Source organism: Agrilus planipennis, unplaced genomic scaffold (genome assembly GCF_000699045.2).
Source record: "Agrilus planipennis isolate EAB-ADULT unplaced genomic scaffold, Apla_2.0 scaffold91, whole genome shotgun sequence".
In the NCBI taxonomy this organism is placed as follows: domain Eukaryota; kingdom Metazoa; phylum Arthropoda; class Insecta; order Coleoptera; family Buprestidae; genus Agrilus; species Agrilus planipennis.
Window position 1 is genome coordinate 910,676 of NW_020440825.1, and position 19,554 is coordinate 930,229.

The window sequence follows — 19,554 nt, forward strand, 5'->3', positions numbered from 1 at the left end:
CGTGCTGTCAAACCTACACTAGCAAGGAGATCGGGCTGAAACTATAGCTACAAGCTATCCAAGGATGGTACTATAGAATGTCACCTCAAGGTAGGCCTAGTGGCGTCATCTCTTGGTTAGGCCGGAAACTTATCAATCCACCCTCGTATATAAAGACTAGGTTGATGTCCTAAATTCGTGTCAAAGATCACGAACGACCACATAAAACCAATTTTTTCTATTCCTCGGAAATAGAATTTTTTCTGAATAAAAGGTACCCTATGTAACATCATTTTTAATCTAACTTAAATTAACTTTTAATTTTTGCAGTTGAAAAATTTTTATAAGAATGAATGTCTTTCCTTTTGCAGAAAATAGTTCAACGTATTGAAAAAGATTACAAATTGCACTACTGTTTTGGCGCTCCTGGAGTAGACATAGATCCTTCCATAAATTATGTATATTTTATTAAAATAAACAGAGAAGGCCTACCCAGTTTCGAATCTCTTGAAGATGTACTGGCTGAAGCGCCCAACTACATATTGTGCGGTTCTGCCACCGGCAATGTACTACACAATTTAGGACTGCTAATTGAACAGGTGTACTTTTAATAATTTCCTTTTTTTATATAGTAAAAATAAGGGGCGGTCGGGGTGTTGCTTAGCATGACGAGATATGGCAAGGGTGGAAGGGGATCGAAGGAAATGTAACGTTCACAGTTCATCAATTTTACTTTAATTTCTTTTAACTTGACACTTGTTGAAATTTTCTTATTTTCATTGCTATTTTGTGATGTAATATTTGTTAGGGTGGTCGCTGAAAGTGTGACTTAGCGTAACGAAAAAGGAAGGAGGGAGTGAGGGTGGTAGAGATAAATGAATTGAGGTGTCCAAAGAGGTGAAATTCTGAGTAACGTATTTTATATTCTATACGAATAAAATCATTTTTCAAGAACCACGTACACCCAAAATAATTTTTCAATTTATTTCAGAACTTTTTACCTCTGATAACAAAGCGTTTTAGAGAAGGTCAACAGTTCGAGGTTGATAAAGACAATGTAATGGAGCAGTTTAGCGATTTTAAAACACCGTCGGCTTACCGAAGAATATCGCTTGCCGTGAAGAAACATTTGCAAAAAAAACAGGCTGAAAAAGAAGAGGAAGGGGAGGAGAATAATTTATCGACGGAATTGACGAGAAAATCTCGTGAAATTCTGGACAAGGAGGAAAATAAATCTATGGAAGAGACGTCTTCATTTATTGCTTCAAATACGCAGGAAACTTTATTGAAAGAAACAACGAATTTACTAGAAACAATCAAATGGTTTGTATGCTGCTTTTATAACTTCATACCTGGTTAATTTTACTATAGTAATATTTTAATAGTAGCACGCACATGACCTACAATTTTACGTGAGGTGAAAATTGATTGTATTATTTTCAATTTTTTCCCCTTACTTTTTCTTATTATTACTGAGAAATGTATTTTTAATATATAGAAAAATATCTGCATGATTTAAAGTCAAAAATTTAAACCTAGTTTTGTATTAGGTGTGACGCACACATGAAAGACGATGCTTGGTTGCCAATGGGAAATGTCCAGGAAATTTTCTACTATACCGACGAAGAGATCCTGAACGATCCAAAATTGATACAAGAGCTAGAGGAGATTGTCATGGGGTGGGAAAGACATATTATTAAAGTTACCGAAATGTATGCAAACAGGGTGAGACAATCCTTTCCTAATATGTAGCAGTTGCAATACCAATAGTCCAATGGTTTCCCTAGTCTCTCTCCAGTCTCTCAGAGACTTTCAGCGTCTGTGAGGGCGTCCTCTCACAGTCTCTCAGTTATTGCCTACATGTTTTTATGGATCTCTCACAGTCTTTGTATGAGAGACTCGAACGATAAAATTGTAATTCAGAGGTTCGAGTCTCTCACAAAAAGACTGAATGAAAAATTGAGAGATTCGAGTCTCTCGTTCAGAGACCGAATACGAAATGAGGATCTCTCTATGAGCGACTCGAGTCTCTCGTTCAGAGACGCTAAACAGTTTTTTTGACAGTCTCTCGACAGTCTCTCTCAGCGACACCAGAGAGACTCGATGAGAGACGGAGACTCGGGTCTCGCTTTCAGAGACTCTGAGAGACTGAACATTTTTATCTCGGGAANGAAGTCGACGTAATTTAGATTTTTTTTATGATTTTTGGTATCTAGAAAGTCAAATAATTCAGGATGGAAGAAATGGTAGAGATATAAAAAAAAAAATATCGCAGGGTCGAACAAAAAGAGGTCAATTTTATGCTGGCGAACGGTAAATATAGAAATTCGAAAAAGATTATTGAAGGTGTATGTGTGGAGCACAGCTTTGAACGGGTGCAAAACGTACACGGTTAGGGCAGCGAAAAAGAGAAGGTTAATAGCTTTCGAAATGTGGTGTTACAGGCGAATGATGTGGATACCGTGGATAAAAAAAGTTAGAAATAAAGAGGTATTAGAAAGAATAGGTTGGTTGGACACCTTCTCAAGCATAAAGGTCTAGTCAGAGATACATTAGAGGCAGAAACGGAAGTTGGGATGGGTAGAGGTAGACCTAGATTAGATTACTGTTCGCAAATAGTTAAGGATATGTTCTACTAGTTTTAGGGAAATGCGAAAATTAGCTCGGGATAGGAAAGAGTAGAGGTGCGTGTTCAGTCAGTCTTAGGACTGACGTCCTTATGATGATGAAATAGTCTATGGGCGCTAAGGAAGTTATTAAGAAATAGGCGAGGAGGTTGGTAGTGCACCTTCTCAGGCAGGAAGGGCTAGTTAAAAGAGCGATATTGAAAGCAGAAACAGGAGTTAAGAGAAGTAGAGGTAAACCTCTACTATATTGCTGTTCACAAATGGTTAATTATGTAAGATGTTCAAGTTTTAGAGAAATGCGATTTACCATTAATAATCAATGATTATTCCAGAAGAAGGATTAATGATGGCCTTGTAGGTCGAAACTTGTTAAGAATTTAATAAAAATTAAGTGAAAGTTTTCAAAAAGTGTTTTTTTACCAAATATCATTATGATCAACTTTCATATAGTAGAAGTCGAAGAAATGGGCTGAAATATAGAAACTATACCAATTTACGAATTAATCCGTTTAAATTGTGAAAATATTTCCTCAACGATTGTTGAGATGAATTTTGATTTTAGGAACCGTTAGGATTTGGTCCAACAGCAGAATACGAAGACTGGCAGGAAAAACAAAATGCATACAGTAGCATAACTGATCAGTTGAAAGGTCGGGAAACATTACGCACAATTAATATTTTACAAGCGGCGGAATCTCCATTCATAAGTGCGTTTGAAACGTACACAATCGATTTACGAAAGGTGTTGGTACAAGCAAGAGACAACGCTAAATTTTTGACCACCGTTTTGAGATATTTTAAAGTAAGCGAAATGTGATATTCGCTACACTACACTACCGTTAATCTCTAAAATTATTGAGATATGTTTACCTTATCAGCATAGTCGTAGTCCGTACGAACTAATCAAAAAGCTACGCCCTACATTTGTGAGTTACATCGTCTTTTAAGGATGTTTGGGAGGTATGTCAAAATTCTACGAGACAAATAAAAATTTGGAATAACGTTCCTCATTCAATTCTAAAACTCCTGTAAAAATTACAAATCGATTCACTAAACCGTTAAAAAGTTATTGAAATTTTAAAAAATTGTAATTTTACACATCATTTTATGGAGATTCGTTAACCGAACAGATTAAATTTATTTTTATTAACAGAAAAAAAGCTACCAGAAATTTCAAACTTTTATAATAAGTAACTTGAACTCTGGAGAATCACTTTAGCGTAAGGTTATTCAAATTCACTAAATGGTTATCGAGGAAAAAATGAAAAATTAGCTGAAAATCTCGTTTTTACTTGATAATATAATGATAATATTTATAATTGTCTGAAATAAATGCAATTTTAAAGTTTTAATTATTATTTAAACATATTAAAAAGTTTTACGCTCATTATTAATAGAGATTGAAACTAAATATTTTTTTGTTTCGAAGTTGAAATCAAGGCATATTCACTGCCAAAAGTCAGTTAAAAATTTTCCATATTATTCGTTATTTCTTATTTTATTCAAAGTTTTTGGTCAAATTCCAAATTTTCTCTCAAACCGTATACTTTTTTTTAGTATAGATACTATTTATTTACCTCATGATATGCTGCAAAACCTAATTAATCACGAATTTCTAATTTTATGTACTCTTGGCTCCGATTGTACCTCCCAAACATCCTTAAGTTTATTTCCTTTTTCATAGCTAAACAAATTCTATTCTACCAATAATAAAACGCACCTATTCATTTATACCGACCTACCACTAGTTCATTCAAAACGTCGTTATAATAAACGATATCTGCTATAAATAAAATTTCTCCTTCGACATCTTTTAGGCCATTGACTCTGTCTCGGATTACGCAGTATTGACAAAAATGATACCGGATCTTATGGACGGTTTACGTTTAATTTGGATCCTGTCGAGCTACTACGGCAGAGACGAGACCATGATCGCGCTCATGGAAAAGATAGCATGGGCGCTCCGAGAGAGGGTGATAGCTCATTTGGATCTTGACACCCTTTTCAGAAATCCTGTGAACGAGGTACTCGAGGAAACGCAGAAAGCGATGGAAATGTTAGAAACGTGGAAATCGGCCTATATGACAACAAGAGAAAAGATCGAAATTTCCGGAAAAGGGCAGAGATGGGAATTTGATAAATCGGTATTGTTCGAAAAAACTGATCATGTAGCTGCCATATGTCGAGATTTACACGAAATAGCAGTGGTAACTTAAAAAATTTCTAATCACTTCTCTATAGCAGTATTAGCATCTAGCAATAAAATTAATGCGGTATTGACATGAAAATAAAAGTAAAACAAAAATGTTCGTATGCAAGGGTAGAAAAGTAAGGAAAGAGCGAATATAAAGATAGGAGACGAAAAATTAGAAGAAGTGGCTGATTTTAGATATCTAGGAAGTCAGATAAGTCAGGACGGAAGGAGTAGCACGGATATAAAATAGAGGATACCCAGTCGCCTTCAATAAAAAGAAGTCACTTCTATGCTCGCGAACGATTAATTTAGAAATTCGAAAAAGATTGTTAAATGTGTATATTTGGAGCGCAGCGTTGTACGGGTGCGAAACATGGACAGTGTGCGCGGCGGAAAAGAAAAGGTTAGAAGCGTTCGAAATGTGGTGTCATAGGCGAATGATGAGGATACCGTGGATAGAAACGGTTAGAAATGAAGAGATATTAGAAAGAATAGGAGAACAGAACTCTATGGAAGTCAATAAAAAATAGGCGAGATAGGTTGGTAGGACACCATCTCAGGCATGAAGGTCTAGTCAGAGACATATCAGAGGCAGAAACAGGAGTTAGGAAGGGTAGAGGTAGACCTAGGTTAGATTACTGTTCGCAAATAGTTAAGGATGTGGGCTGTTCTAGTTTTAGGGAAATGCGAAGTTTAGCTCAGGAAAGGAAAGAGTGGATGTGTGTGTCCAACCAGTCTTAGGGCTGATGACCTTATGATGATGATGACTTTTCATCAATACAAACAAGCATGAAAATTAACAACATTTTTCTCAGGTTCTCAGCCACTTCACAAACATTTTCGGACCGGAATTAAAGGCAGTTGTGAGCGATCCTCAAAGAATTAACGAAATTCGAAAACGTCTTGAGGTGTTGGTGGCACCAGTAGAAGGTCTGGATTTTGACGTTTTCAAAGTAAGCAACAAGGAAAACTGGGATCTCATAATGGTGGCATTTCAAAAGGAAAAGCATCTATTCGAAAATAAAGCCTTACAAATGATCGATCAGAGTTTTAAAATATTAAGGTCAATACAATTTTCCAATCTCGTATGTTTCACCATTTACTAATAAAACAAACTAATGATTAAACAGATCTGCTGATTCAGCTCTGGACATGCTGGCCAAAGTTATAAAACTAGATACAAGACCTGTAATCAAAGAAAGACTGGCCGAAAAGTTCGATAGCATTGTCGATCAATTTTCGAAAGAAATCATGGAAATTGAAGATATATTTCAGGTAGTTTTGAAATTCTAACGTTTAAATAAAAAAAAATAGTCCCTCAGGATCTAACTACAATCCTAAATATTTACGTTGCTCCTCAAGTTCTATAATTGCCTATTACTGTTTTCATTTTCACATTTTTAAGTATACTCGGATTTAACAACCTTTCCTGTTCAACATTATCAAAAGCTTTTTCTAGATCTACGAATCCAAATTGTTCCTTTACCTTCTCTGCACGATTCTGGTTAAGATTTTTGATGCGTGGGAATTTGAACTAATTTTTCAAAATTTCTCGTATCTATCCGTGTCCTTCTTTTTTGGTGGTATTATGTTTATAGTCCTCTAGGACATTTCCGGTTTCGTATATGTGCCTAACTATTATTTAAATTTTAAATGTTAATTCAAGCTTTTTCTTCATAATGGGTATCCTAATCTATCTCCACATTGTCCTCCTTTTCTAATACATCTCCTAACTCTTGACCTGCATATAGGTTTTTTAAATATGGTGAAATTTATCAATGAATTTGAATTATATCATACCAATATAATTCCTGTCGATTTCGAAGCATTTCATCACTTATTAAAAATACTATTTTGATTCTATATAAACTTGAGTTTAATGCCTGCAAAAATTTCAGAGGTTCAAACGGAAGCCTCCCATTTCCCGAAATCAGCCGCCAATTTGCGGATCTATATACTGGAGCAGGCTTTTATTTTATAAACTGAAGAAGACCGTGCTAAAACTGCAAACCGTCGAAGAATTAAAGACGTCGTCGCTGAAGTTTGACGCTTTTCAAAGCTACGCGACATTGGGGAAGAAAATGCGAGCCTTCGAAAAATCGAAATTCGAACAATGGCTAAGTACTGCATTAAAAATTATTCAAGAATCCCTCGAAATGAAAATAATCAAACTCGCACATATAAAAAAGAAACGTAAGTACTTTAAAGGAGTATTTAATTACTACAATACTTATGGAATACATATAACTATAAGAAGAGTCATTTAGATCAAAGATTACAAAAATGATCAACCTGCTACTAATACCAATAAATAATTGTACTACGTATAATTTTTATTTACCATCATTTCCAAATATTTCTTCTGTCTTTCCATTACGTTTTGTGAAAAATATTATTAATTAATATTTTTCAGTCATCAAGATACCAGCAGAGGACGAGTCAGAGGTTGGTTCGATAAAAGGTAAGTGATATCATACAAAAATAATTCTCGTTGCTAATCCTAACTAACATAAATGCGAATGTGAGTTTTGTATTACGATTTCACGTTTTAACTACCCATATGAAATCCTATGACATTGTTAGTTACTTAATAGTGGATTAATATGCAATATTAATTTGAAATCATTTTTTCGATTTTTTATTTACCCACTACAAACTACCTCAAATTAATGACCATCATGAATTTTTGTACACACACCTTTTATCCAGAAAAAACACTGTTCCCGAGGGATAGAAACAATTAGTTTTATGTGGTGATTGATGATTGCTGACACGTATTTAGGGCATCAACGCGAGCGAAGCTGAGGGTAAAACCTATATATAAAATTTTATATGCACATTGTCAGGGGTACAAAAAAGGACGTAGGGTACCTTTTATCCAGAAAAGAAACTGTTCCCGAGGGACAGAAAAATTAGTTTTATGTGGTCGTCTATGATTTTTGACACATATTTAGCACATCAACGCGAACACATTGTCAGGGGTACAGAAAGGACTCAGGGTATTTTTTATACAGAAAAAAAATACTGTTCTCGAGGGATAAAAAGTTAGTTTGATGATTTGTTATGTCAGGACGTGTTTATCCTATTTATGCAATCATCAAAAGCACAATAACTCATCATCTTTTTTGTTTTTTCAGGAAAACGTAGCGGTTCCCCTATGGGTAAAAAAGCATCCTTTATAGAGAGGTGTATGAATCAAAAAAACGTGACGTGGTTCGATTTAATTGGTAACCAAGTGTTATCCGAAAATAATTGCAAGTTCGTGATCAATTTCAACAAGCAAATATACACTTATCTAACCACTACCGAAAGGATTGAATTTCTGGGATTCAATTTACCGGACGTTATCAAAAAGGCTGCCTTACAGACTGATGAAATTAGCGCGAATGAGGAACAAGTTGAAACAATGCTTTCCGAATATAACAGTATCATTAGCGTACTTACTGTTCCTCAGGTACGAACGAATTTTATTAATTAGTGCGTTTTATAAGATCGAGTTTGAACGGAAACTTTTCAATATGAAATATTATTTTGAAAATTCATTTCTGAATTTTTTACCCACTACAGACTACCTCAAATTAATGAGGGAAAAATTGTTGCTGTTTTCACACCAGCGCCGGGAATCGAACCCGGGACCTTTGGCTTTACGCACCAACGTTCTGACCACTAAACTACGAGAGGTGTTATATTAAAATAACTCCCTTAAAAGATGTCTAAATTGTATGTATGTTTAATCATAGTATATTCAGTATATAGTTATATTAGTTCGACGGATCGTTAACCTTGTAGGTCGGTTGGTCGTGGTTGCTGTTGTCATCTCTCGTAGTTTAGTAGTCAGAACATTGGTGCGTAAAGCCAAAGGTCCCGGGTTCGATTCCCGGCGCTGGTGTGAAAACAGCAACAATTTTTCCCTCATTAATTTGAGGCAGCGTGTAGTGGGTAAAAAATTCAGAAATGAATTTTCAGAATAATATTTCATATTAAACTAACTCACTTCTAAAAGATGTCTAAATTGTATGGAAACTTTTCAGTTAAATCTTCTCAGAGAATGTCTAAAAGACGTAGAGTTACATATTCAGCCGGGCCTAACGATACTTAACTGGAAATCTCTTTCTATCCGAGAATATGTGAACACATGCCGAACGAAAATTGGAGACCTGAAGGCTCTCTACACGGAGGTGCAGCATATGGAGAGCTACGTGTTCACCAGGATTAACGCCATACCCGACTACGACCTATTCTATTTTGTACCGGTCGAAGAAGAACCAACGCGGCTGTTTTGCAAAGACTTTTTTCATCAGTTGAACGAGAAACGAACGGAAACAATTTACGAACTGAACAAACAATACGAAAGCATAACCCCGTTGCTTTTGAAACTGGAGCACGTGGTTTTGAAAACAACAACCGGTTACTGTCCTCACATGCTACAGTACTACACCTTTTGGGAAGAGAAAATTTACGAGAGGCTCATCCAGATGATACTCCTAAATCCAGAACGATTTACGAGGAAAATGGAAGACGGCGTTGTTATGTTTCACGTTGACGCATTGCTCTCTACAACGGAAGTAGTTCTTCAACCCACACCGATGGAAGTATACAACATGATCATAAAAAACTTAAACGACCTCGTTTCGAGGTTAAAGTCGTTTCCGAGATGGATGAAAGGCACTTGTCTTTTGTGTCCTCAGCAAAAAATTGAAAACACGAACGATTTCCTGGTCTATTCTTTTTACAATGACATTGCCAGTTTGCAAGAAGTGACAGATGTTATAGAGAAGGCCCAAATTGCGGCTTACCGTAGACTCCTCGAAATTAATAAGTATGTCATCATTATAGGGACATTATAGGGCGTTTATTTTAAACCCTTCCCCACAGTTCTTCCTCCCTTTCTTCTATCCTTTTCTGGATGATTTTAGCTAAGATTATATATCTACAAAAAATCTTCAGATTCGTAATTTGTACATACAGTAAAAGTTCCTTATTGACGGTTTCCTTATTCGCGGGTGAAAAATTTGCAACCCAGTTCCTATATTCGCGACTAAAAATTTTATTATTCGGCGATGCAATTGGTAAACAGAAAAGGATTCGGTGTCATTTATCAAAGGAATTGACCGCAATAGACCGCTCGTGTCTGGTGTGAATTTTCCGAAAACATGTATTTCTATTCTAAACATTGTGATTTAACGCTGCGAAATAAATATGTGATTTTTTTGTATTGTAACAGACAAAGGTTCACACTAACTCGGTACGTTTTTAGTTTTCAATGATATGGTCATTAAAAGCTTTTACAAGCGCTTAAAGTTGAAGCTTCTTGTGGGACACGTATTTTCAATAGAAATTAAAAATGGCCTTCGACAGGCTTTAGAAAAAAGCTTTATCTGTCTTACTACAAAATTTCAAACCTCTATTCCAAACATTAAACTCATGATATCTAGAAGCGATAAGCATGTTTTTATTCTACGGCGCATGAACTACTGAATCCCCTTAATGTATCGGCATCTTTTAAGTATGTTCTGTTGGTACATGGCGAGGCAGCTTTTATAAAAGATGTAACCCAGTAAACAGAAAAGGATTCGGTGTTATTTTTCAACGTACCGGCATCTTTTAGGTACTGTTAGCTCGTGCCGAAACGACTTTTATAAAAGATGTAACCGAGTGAACTAATTCAAAATTCAAAACAAGAAAAATCACTAAATTTTTTAAACTCTTGTCTAAAAGTGATTATAACGATTAATTTTAATTGCGAATTTCTCAATAAATTAATTTTATTCTGATGCATATTGGTTTTATTCTGGAACCTTAGAACGTATTCCCTATGATTCCATACTAATTACCATTCCATATCCACGGTTTCTGTATTCGCGGCATATTTATGGAACGTATACCCCGCGAATATTGTAATAGTAATTGATGAAATATATTTTATTACAGATACGTTCTTACGTGGAAACGATACAAAAATCTTTGGCTGTATGACAAAGAAGACAACTGCCAAAAATTGGTTGAAAAACATCCTCGCATAAACCTGTATGACGATACCCTGACCTATTACAATGACATTATCGACGACCTGATACGTTACCCGGATCATATGGACATTGGTTGTATCAGGGTAAATCTGCGTCCTTTGTTAAATTCAATCTGTGAGCATGCCCATATGTGGAAAATTACCTTGAGCGAAAAATTAGCTGAAGACATTAAAAAGTCTATGCTAGCACTGAAAGAAGTAATGGACGAACTCAAAGCGAAGGTAAATGCGAATATAAGAGGTTTAGAGCAATTGAAAATCGTCATGAAAGCCATTAACGATGTTCTTAAGATGAACGTTGGAGCAGAGGTGCAATTTACCAACGCCCAAGAAATTTACATAATGCTAAGGGATTATGCTTTGCCATTTAATGAAGACGACGAGATTTTCGCGTATGAGATAGCGAAGGAATGGAGAATACTCTATCTGTCTGCACTTTATAGGAATCAGACTTTGGAATCGACCAAAGAAAGATTTGTCGAAATTACAATTGGAGAAGTGAGAGACTTTTGCAAACTTATCGCAGAATTTGTTGAAAAATTTGACACGGAAGGTCCAGGATGCGTTGGTGACGATCTTGAACAGGGTTTGAGGTTAATGGAAGAATTTGGAAAAATCTTCCGAGAACTAGAGGTTCGACGATTAGACCTGGTTAACGCGGAATTATTATTCGATATTCCGCTAACCGATTATTCGGACTATTTAAGAGCATACAACGACTTCGAAAATTTTGAATTGGTTTATAAACTTTACAAAAACCAAAAATCAGCCCGTGACATATGGGGAAGAACGCTTTGGGTTAACTTAAATCCCCAGGCGCTTACTGATGGTATCGAGACTTTCCTGAAAGACTTTAGGAAGTTACCAAAACTTGTCAGATCGTATCCCATAGCCCAAGCACTAGAGCTTAAAATGAAACATTTTAAAGGAACTGTGCCTTTGATGGTGGCCCTCAAAAACGAAGCTTTGAGAGAAAGACATTGGGAACAGCTTATGCAAAAGACCGGGAAATTCTTCGACATGTCACCAGATCGATTTACACTGGATAATATGTTTGCTATGGAATTACATAAGTATCAAGAGATCGCAGAACAAATAATTAACAATGCCATTAAAGAACTTGCTATAGAAAAGGGCGTTCAAGACATCGTAGATACATGGAATGTAATGGCTTTCAATGTTCTAAAATATATAAAGGGAAACGAAGACAGAGGATTCGTATTGGGTCCCGTTGATGAAATTGTTCAAGTATTGGAAGATAATTCGATGAATCTTCAAAGTATGGCCGGATCTCAATTCGTTGGACCGTTCCTTCCAGTGGTACAGAAATGGGAAAAGACGCTCTTCCTTATTGGCGAGGTAATCGACGAGTGGATAGGTGTCCAGAGGAAATGGATGTATCTCGAAGGAATATTTGTGGGTGGGGACATTAGAACACAATTGCCAGATGAAGCGAAAAAATTTGATAACTTTGATAAATCATTTCGAAGAATTATGGTCGAATGTGCGAAGAATCCGAATGTCCTTTTAAATTGTACAGCATCTGGAAGATTAGAAGAGTTTCAGGGTTTAAGTTTTGGCCTTGACAGATGTCAAAAATCTTTAAACGACTACTTGGACTCGAAGAGAATGAGATTTCCTAGATTTTATTTTATCTCAACTGACGAATTATTATCGATTTTGGGAAGCAGCGAGTACGAAGTAGTCCAGGAGCACATGATCAAAATGTTTGACAACATCAAAATGCTAAAGTTCAACTTGGACCAGAACGACAACGTAATTGCCACGGCGATGATTTCCGCGGAAGCTGAAGTGATGGATTTTAGAAACGCCGTTCTTATCGAAGGCCCTGTCGAAGAATGGATGAACGACGTCTTGCACGAAATGCGTCGATCGAATCGATTCATTACTAAGAAGGCGATATACAACTACGGAAAAGTAAGACGTCCTAGAGCAGAATGGATGCTGGACTTCCAGGGGATGATTTGCTTAGCCGGCAGCCAAGTCTGGTGGACCGCTGAGGTGGAAAACGTTTTCGAAAAAATTCTGAAAGGACAGCACAGATCAATGAAAGAATATCTAAACCAACAAAATAGGCAGCTCGACGAAATCGTCATCACTGTACGTGGCGATCTCACATCAAACGATCGATCCAAGTTTAGAACAATAGCTATCGTCGAAGTGCACGCGCGAGACATCATAGAAGGCTTCGTTCGAGACAGCGTCACCGACATACAAGAATTCGAATGGGAAAGCCAGCTAAGGTTTTACTGGGTTAACCGATTGGACAATCTTTGGGTTAACCAATGTACCGGATCATTCGAATACGGTTACGAATACATGGGTCTAAACGGTCGTCTGGTTATCACACCTCTTACAGACAGAATATACTTGACCATTACCCAAGCCTTGCTAATGCACCTTGGTGGTGCCCCGGCCGGACCTGCCGGGACCGGGAAAACTGAAACCACTAAGGATTTAGCCAAAGCAATGGCTCTATTGTGTGTGGTAACTAATTGTGGAGAAGGGATGGACTTTAAAGCGATTGGAACTAATTTGGCTGGGGTTTGTCAATGCGGAGCCTGGGCATGTTACGATGAATTTAACAGAATTGATATATCTGTGCTCTCAGTAATATCAACTCAATTACAGACAATACGAAGCGCTCTCATAAATAAATTGGAACGGTTTAATTTTGAAGGTCAGTAATCGACTAAGGTTTTTCCTAAAAGCCCATTGAATTTTTTGTGAAAGAATGATGTTCGTTAATATTTTAGAATACTAGCGACCCGCCCCAGCTTCGCACGGGTGAAATGCTGATACTAAATATATTTTTGTTTTGTTTGGATTATTATCGAGAGGGGAAATGTTAAATAGACAACCGCTGAACACATTAAATATACTACAGAATGTCTTTATATACATTCACAATTTTTTTGTCATTAGACAATACAAACCGGCCTCCCGGTCGGTACCGCCGCAACCGCCATGTTTGCATTTTAAATCTGTAATAACTTCGAAAATATTCATTTAAATTGCATGCTGTAAAGGGCCATATTGATCTACATTAATGCACGATGTATTTAAGGTACTTAATTGGATAAGAATTAATGCCGTGTTGCTTAAAATCGTTTAGTAAATAAGTCATTATTTCTCATAAAAAGTAAAGGATAAAAAATGGTTATTGTGGGTTATCTCTAAGAGATAGACATATACCATCGCGGACTCTTTTGTAGACCTTTTTAAGATATACAATACTGTGGTACATTATTTTGATCTATCTCGTAGGGTTTAGCCAGCGTTTGCAATGTAAGCGCAAAAAAATGTGTTTATTTACGACATCACATTAGAAACCTCTAAAATTATCAGTGTTTCTCTACTATATTATGCATGTATTATACATATAAACCTTCCTCTTGAATCACTCAATCTATTAAAAAAACCGCATTAAAATCCGTTGCGTGGTTTTAAAGAACTAAGCATACATAGGGACAGACAGCGGGAAGCGACTTTGTTTTATACTATATAGTGATAGTGATGATTGATTCATTGATAGGTTTTTATTTAAGCTTCAATTAGTAGTGAAACTTCCGCTTAAAGGTTACTGTTACAAAACCCAGAATAAATACTTTTTGTCAGCTCATTCGAAAGCCTTTGGTATTTCACTGACCTCAAATAATTTTCATTTTCGTATTTAACAAATAATGATTTTATTAATATTTCTATCCACCTCGCAGGACAAGAAATTGCACTGGATGCAAAGGTTGGAATATTCATAACGATGAATCCTGGATACGCAGGACGAACCGAGCTTCCGGAATCGGTTAAAGCACTCTTTAGGCCGGTCGTTTGTATAGTTCCCGATATGGAGCAGATCTGCATGATCTCCCTCTTCTCCGATGGATTCCTTGAAGCAAAAGTCCTCGCGAAAAAAATGACGGTATTATACAAATTGGCAAGAGAGCAATTGTCAAAACAATATCATTACGACTGGGGTCTTCGAGCACTAAATGCGGTACTGCGGATGGCTGGCGTACTCAAAAGAAACGATCCCGACAAATCCGAAGCCCTAGTTCTCATGAGAGCACTGAGGGACATGAACCATCCAAAATTCGTCTTCGACGACGTTCCTCTGTTTCTGGGATTGATTCAGGATCTGTTCCCAAATCTCGACTGTCCTAGGGTTGGTTATCCCGATTTCAATGCTGCCGTTGAGAATGTTTTGGAAAAAGAGGGCTACATTCTACTTCCCATTCAAATAGATAAAGTGGTTCAAATGTACGAAACGATGATGACACGTCACTCTACCATGATCGTCGGGCCAACCGGTGGAGGTAAAACGGTTGTGATTCAGACTCTTGCGAAAGCTCAAACTTTATTAAACCTGCCGACGAAAATAACCACCCTGAACCCGAAAGCGTGTTCCGTTATAGAACTTTATGGCGTATTGGATCCGTTTACGCGCGACTGGACTGATGGATTACTATCGAACATTTTTAGGGAGATGAATAAGCCAACGGAAAGGGCAGAACGTCGATACGTTTTATTCGATGGGGACGTGGATGCCCTCTGGATTGAGAATATGAACTCCGTAATGGATGATAACAAGCTATTGACCTTAGCTAACGGTGAACGTATCAGACTGTTGCAACCTACTTGCGCATTGCTCTTCGAAGTTGGAGATTTACAGTATGCATCCCCTGCAACAGTTTCTAGAGCCGGTATGGTATACGTGGACCCCAAAAACCTTGAATATGAGCCTTACTACTTGAAGTGGGTTAATAAGCGCCAAGAAGGGAAGGAACAAGAATTGTTTACCAAATTTTTAGAACAATACGTAATACCCAGCATGCAGTACATAATACAAGGGGAAGTCAAGGGCCGACCGGTGAGTTTAAATGTTCAAATTTAATCTGATTATTTAAACATATTCCTAGCTGTGAAAAAACCCTGTCTTGATTCGGGTCTAAGGCCAGTGGCCACATCCAACATCTAGCATCGAAGATGGAGAGACCTCTTAAGACCTCATGCTAGCGACGCGTTAGGAAGCAACTCCAACCAACGACGGTTTTTAGACCCGAATCAGGACTGCATCAGTTCACCTACTGGCCGCTAATGCCTTTACCAATTCCTGTCTGTGTTTCAATGTAAAGTGACTCTTGGGATATTTGAGTCTTTAACACCATCTTGAATAAATTGCCAAATTACTGAGGCATTTCATAATAATAATAATCATGACTTCAGTACGATCAAATATCAAACTCTATTCCGTGAATGATTACTTTATTAGGATTACTTTTAATCATGTTACTTTCAATTTTCAGGTACCACCCCTTAAAACTGTCATACCACAAACAGGATTAAATCTGGTTACCCAGTTATGCAATTTCGTAGATGCAATCTTCCCTGTTCCTGAGGTAGAAGAAGGAGGAAAACCCGTACCAGTACAAGTAATGGAAGACTTCATGTACGAAAGCATATTCATTCACGCCATTTACAATTCGCTGGGTGCACCCCTTTTAGAAAAAGGCAGAGTCGAATACGACCAATTCGTGAAAAGCCTTTGTCCATTTATGGCGGCTGAAGATAAAATCGAAGAACCTGCCGAACTCAGATACCTCCCTACGGCCTTCCCGACGATGTACGATTATTATATGGACTTGGAGAAGTCGGTCTGGTACGCGTGGAATTGGTTAATTCCAGAATATGAACACGTACGGGAGAAAAGGTTTTCCGAAATTTTGGTACCAACCATTGACACCGTTCGTGTCACTTACGCTCTGAAAGTACTTAACAAAATAAGGAGACCGACGATTTTAGTGGGAGAAACAGGAACATCAAAGACGGCAATTATTTCCAATTTTTTAAGGTCACTCGACCCTGACAAATTTCTCGTATTAAATATCAACTTCTCATCAAGAACCTCGTCCATGGACGTCCAGAAAACATTGGAATCATCGGTGGAGAAACGCACCAAGGAAATCTACGGTCCTCCAATTGGTAAAAAGTTAATCTGCTTTATGGACGATCTCAACATGCCCCAGGTAGACGATTACGGAACACAACAACCGATAGCACTATTGAAATTGCTTTTTGAAAAGGGCGGTTTCTACGATAGGGGAAAAGATTTGAATTGGAAACAAATGAAAGATATACTATACGTTGCTGCAATGGGCCCACCAGGTGGTGGTAGAAATCCCGTAGATCCCCGATTTATGTCCATGTTCGCGGTTTTCAATCTCGTGTTTCCGTCCGATGCGACACTCCATCATGTGTACTCGTCTATACTTAGAGGCCACTTGGAAAACTTTGCAGAAGAGGCACAAATAGCTGATGCTCTTGTACAGATGACACTGAACCTTTACAATCTCATGCTCGTAGAACTACCACCGACTCCAAGCAAGTTCCATTATATATTCAACATGCGCGATTTGTCAAGAATAGTGGCAGGATTAATGAAGACAACGCCAAAATACTTCGAAATGGCTCATCAGATGGTACGTGTTTGGAGAAACGAATTTTTACGTGTAATTTGCGATAGGCTAATCAATTCAGACGATCAAGAACTGATGCGGAACCATCTCATTGAGCAGATAAACGAATTCTTCCCGTCAAGAGCACAAATGAGAATGGAAGAGGTAAAACCGATTGAGGAAACAGATCAGTCCGAAACAATGCTCCTAGAGGATGAAAAAATACCTGACATGTTGGAAGAACAGGAGGAAGAAGAAGAAGAAGGAATTAACGTTTTGGAATACGCGATGAGAGATCCCATACTGTTTGGAGATTACAGAAATGCGCTTAATTTAGATGAACCGAGAGATTATGAAGATTTACTTGACTATGATGCTACGTACTCGCTTTTTCAAGAGATTCTTGAAGAGTATAATGAACGCAAAGAAAAAATGAATATCATTCTTTTCGAAGATGCTCTGGAACACCTGACCAGGATTCACAGAGGATTAAGATTAGAGGTATACGTTTACTAATACATACATATATAATTGAATTAATGAGAAAACTTTTAAGAAACGTCTCCTAGGTTGAATATTAAATTTCTGACTCTCTGTGATGTTCTAGCATTTTTTTTAACATTACTTCTTTTGATATAAAACGTTTATATTTAGTTGAAATCTTTAGGGATGACAATAATATAAAAAAAATGCATTTTAAGAGTAACTACACATTTTACTTTCAGCGTGGACATATGATGGTGGTAGGAGTTGGTGGATGCGGCAAAGCAAGTTTAACATTTCTGGCAGCGTTTACAGCCGATTGCGAAATATTTGAAATTCAACTATCCAGAGGTTACAACGAGAACGCATTCAAAGAAGATCTCAAGAAACTGTTTTTCCAACTGGGCTTGGATAACAAACCGACTGTGTTTCTTTTTAAGGCAGCCCAAATAGCAGAAGAAGGTTTTCTGGAATTTATAAACAACATATTAATGACGGGAATGGTCCCAACGTTGTTTTCGGACGAAGATAAGGACCAGATTATTGGTAATTGCAGAACTGAAGCATCGAATGCAGGCTATGGAATAAGTAAAGATGGCGTGTGGCAATTTTTCTGTACTAGATGCACAGACAATCTTCACGTCGTCCTCTCGATGTCTCCTCAGGGAGAAATTCTCAGCAAACGATGTCGCAACTTCCCCGGACTAGTTAACAACACGTGCATCGATTGGGTCTTCCCCTGGCCACTGCAAGCTTTACAAGCCGTTGCATCCGTTTATCTGAAGGAGAATCCAAAGCTACCAGCAGATTTAAGAGAAACGATAGTTGAACACGTTGTGTACGTCCACACTTCTGTCGGTCAATTCACGTTAGATTTCCAAACCAAACTTAGAAGAAAGAATTACGTCACGCCGAAACATTATCTGGATTTCATAGCAACATATCTTCGACTACTTGAAGAGAAGAACGAATACAATTTGGCTCAATGTGAAAGGTTGAAAGGCGGCTTACGAAAAATCGACGAAGCCAGCAAGGATCTAGCTGTTCTCAATGCTAAATTGGAAGTACAAAAGAAAATCGTCATGCAAGCCACGAACGCCTGTAACGCTATGCTACTAGAAATCGAGGCTGGAACTGCTAAAGCTACTCAGAAAAAGGACGTTGCCTCTTTGAAATCCGTAGAAATTGAGGAACAGGCTAAAATAATAAGTTTGGAACAAGCTGATGCTGAAGCAGCGCTAGCCGAAGCAATGCCGGCGTTAGAACTGGCCAGACTAGCACTTTCAGAACTTGATAAGCAGGACATCACAGAAATTCGATCTTTTGCAACCCCTCCAGAACCGGTGCAAATTATTTGCGAATCAGTTGCCTTATTAAGAGGATACAAGGAAGTGAATTGGAAAGTTGCAAAAGGTAATCATCATCATCATCATCATCATCGTAGGGTAGTCAGTCCTAAGACTGGTTGGACACGTACCTCCACTCTTTCCTATCCTGACCTAAACTTCGCATTTCCCTAAAACTAGAACAATCCACATCCTTAACTATTTGCGAACGGTAATCTAATCTAGGCCTACCTCTACCCCTCCTAACTCCCGTTTCTGCCTCCTTCATGCCTGAGAAGGTGTCCTACCAACCTATCTCGCCTATTTTTTATTGACTTCCCATAGAGTCCTCTGTTCTCCTATTCTTTCTAATACCTCCGCATTTCTAACCTTTTCTACCCACGTTATTCTCATCATTCGCCTATAACACCACATTTCGAAGGCT

General features: G+C 37.6%; 1 protein-coding gene across 1 annotated transcript in view; it reads left to right on the forward strand.

Moving 5' to 3' along the window:
* LOC108735463 (dynein heavy chain 10, axonemal) overlaps positions 1-19,554 on the forward strand; it is a 41,013-nt gene that overhangs the window by 15,396 nt on the left and 6,063 nt on the right. The window contains exons 20-34 of the mRNA XM_025979923.1: positions 351-578; positions 971-1,302; positions 1,530-1,704; positions 3,169-3,408; positions 4,424-4,813; positions 5,616-5,863; positions 5,931-6,075; positions 6,699-6,993; positions 7,214-7,261; positions 7,938-8,254; positions 8,832-9,619; positions 10,732-13,529; positions 14,566-15,716; positions 16,153-17,802; positions 18,027-19,197. Of these exons, the coding sequence (XP_025835708.1) occupies positions 351-578; positions 971-1,302; positions 1,530-1,704; positions 3,169-3,408; positions 4,424-4,813; positions 5,616-5,863; positions 5,931-6,075; positions 6,699-6,993; positions 7,214-7,261; positions 7,938-8,254; positions 8,832-9,619; positions 10,732-13,529; positions 14,566-15,716; positions 16,153-17,802; positions 18,027-19,197 (9,976 nt within the window). The remainder of the gene's footprint in view (positions 1-350; positions 579-970; positions 1,303-1,529; positions 1,705-3,168; positions 3,409-4,423; positions 4,814-5,615; positions 5,864-5,930; positions 6,076-6,698; positions 6,994-7,213; positions 7,262-7,937; positions 8,255-8,831; positions 9,620-10,731; positions 13,530-14,565; positions 15,717-16,152; positions 17,803-18,026; positions 19,198-19,554) is intronic.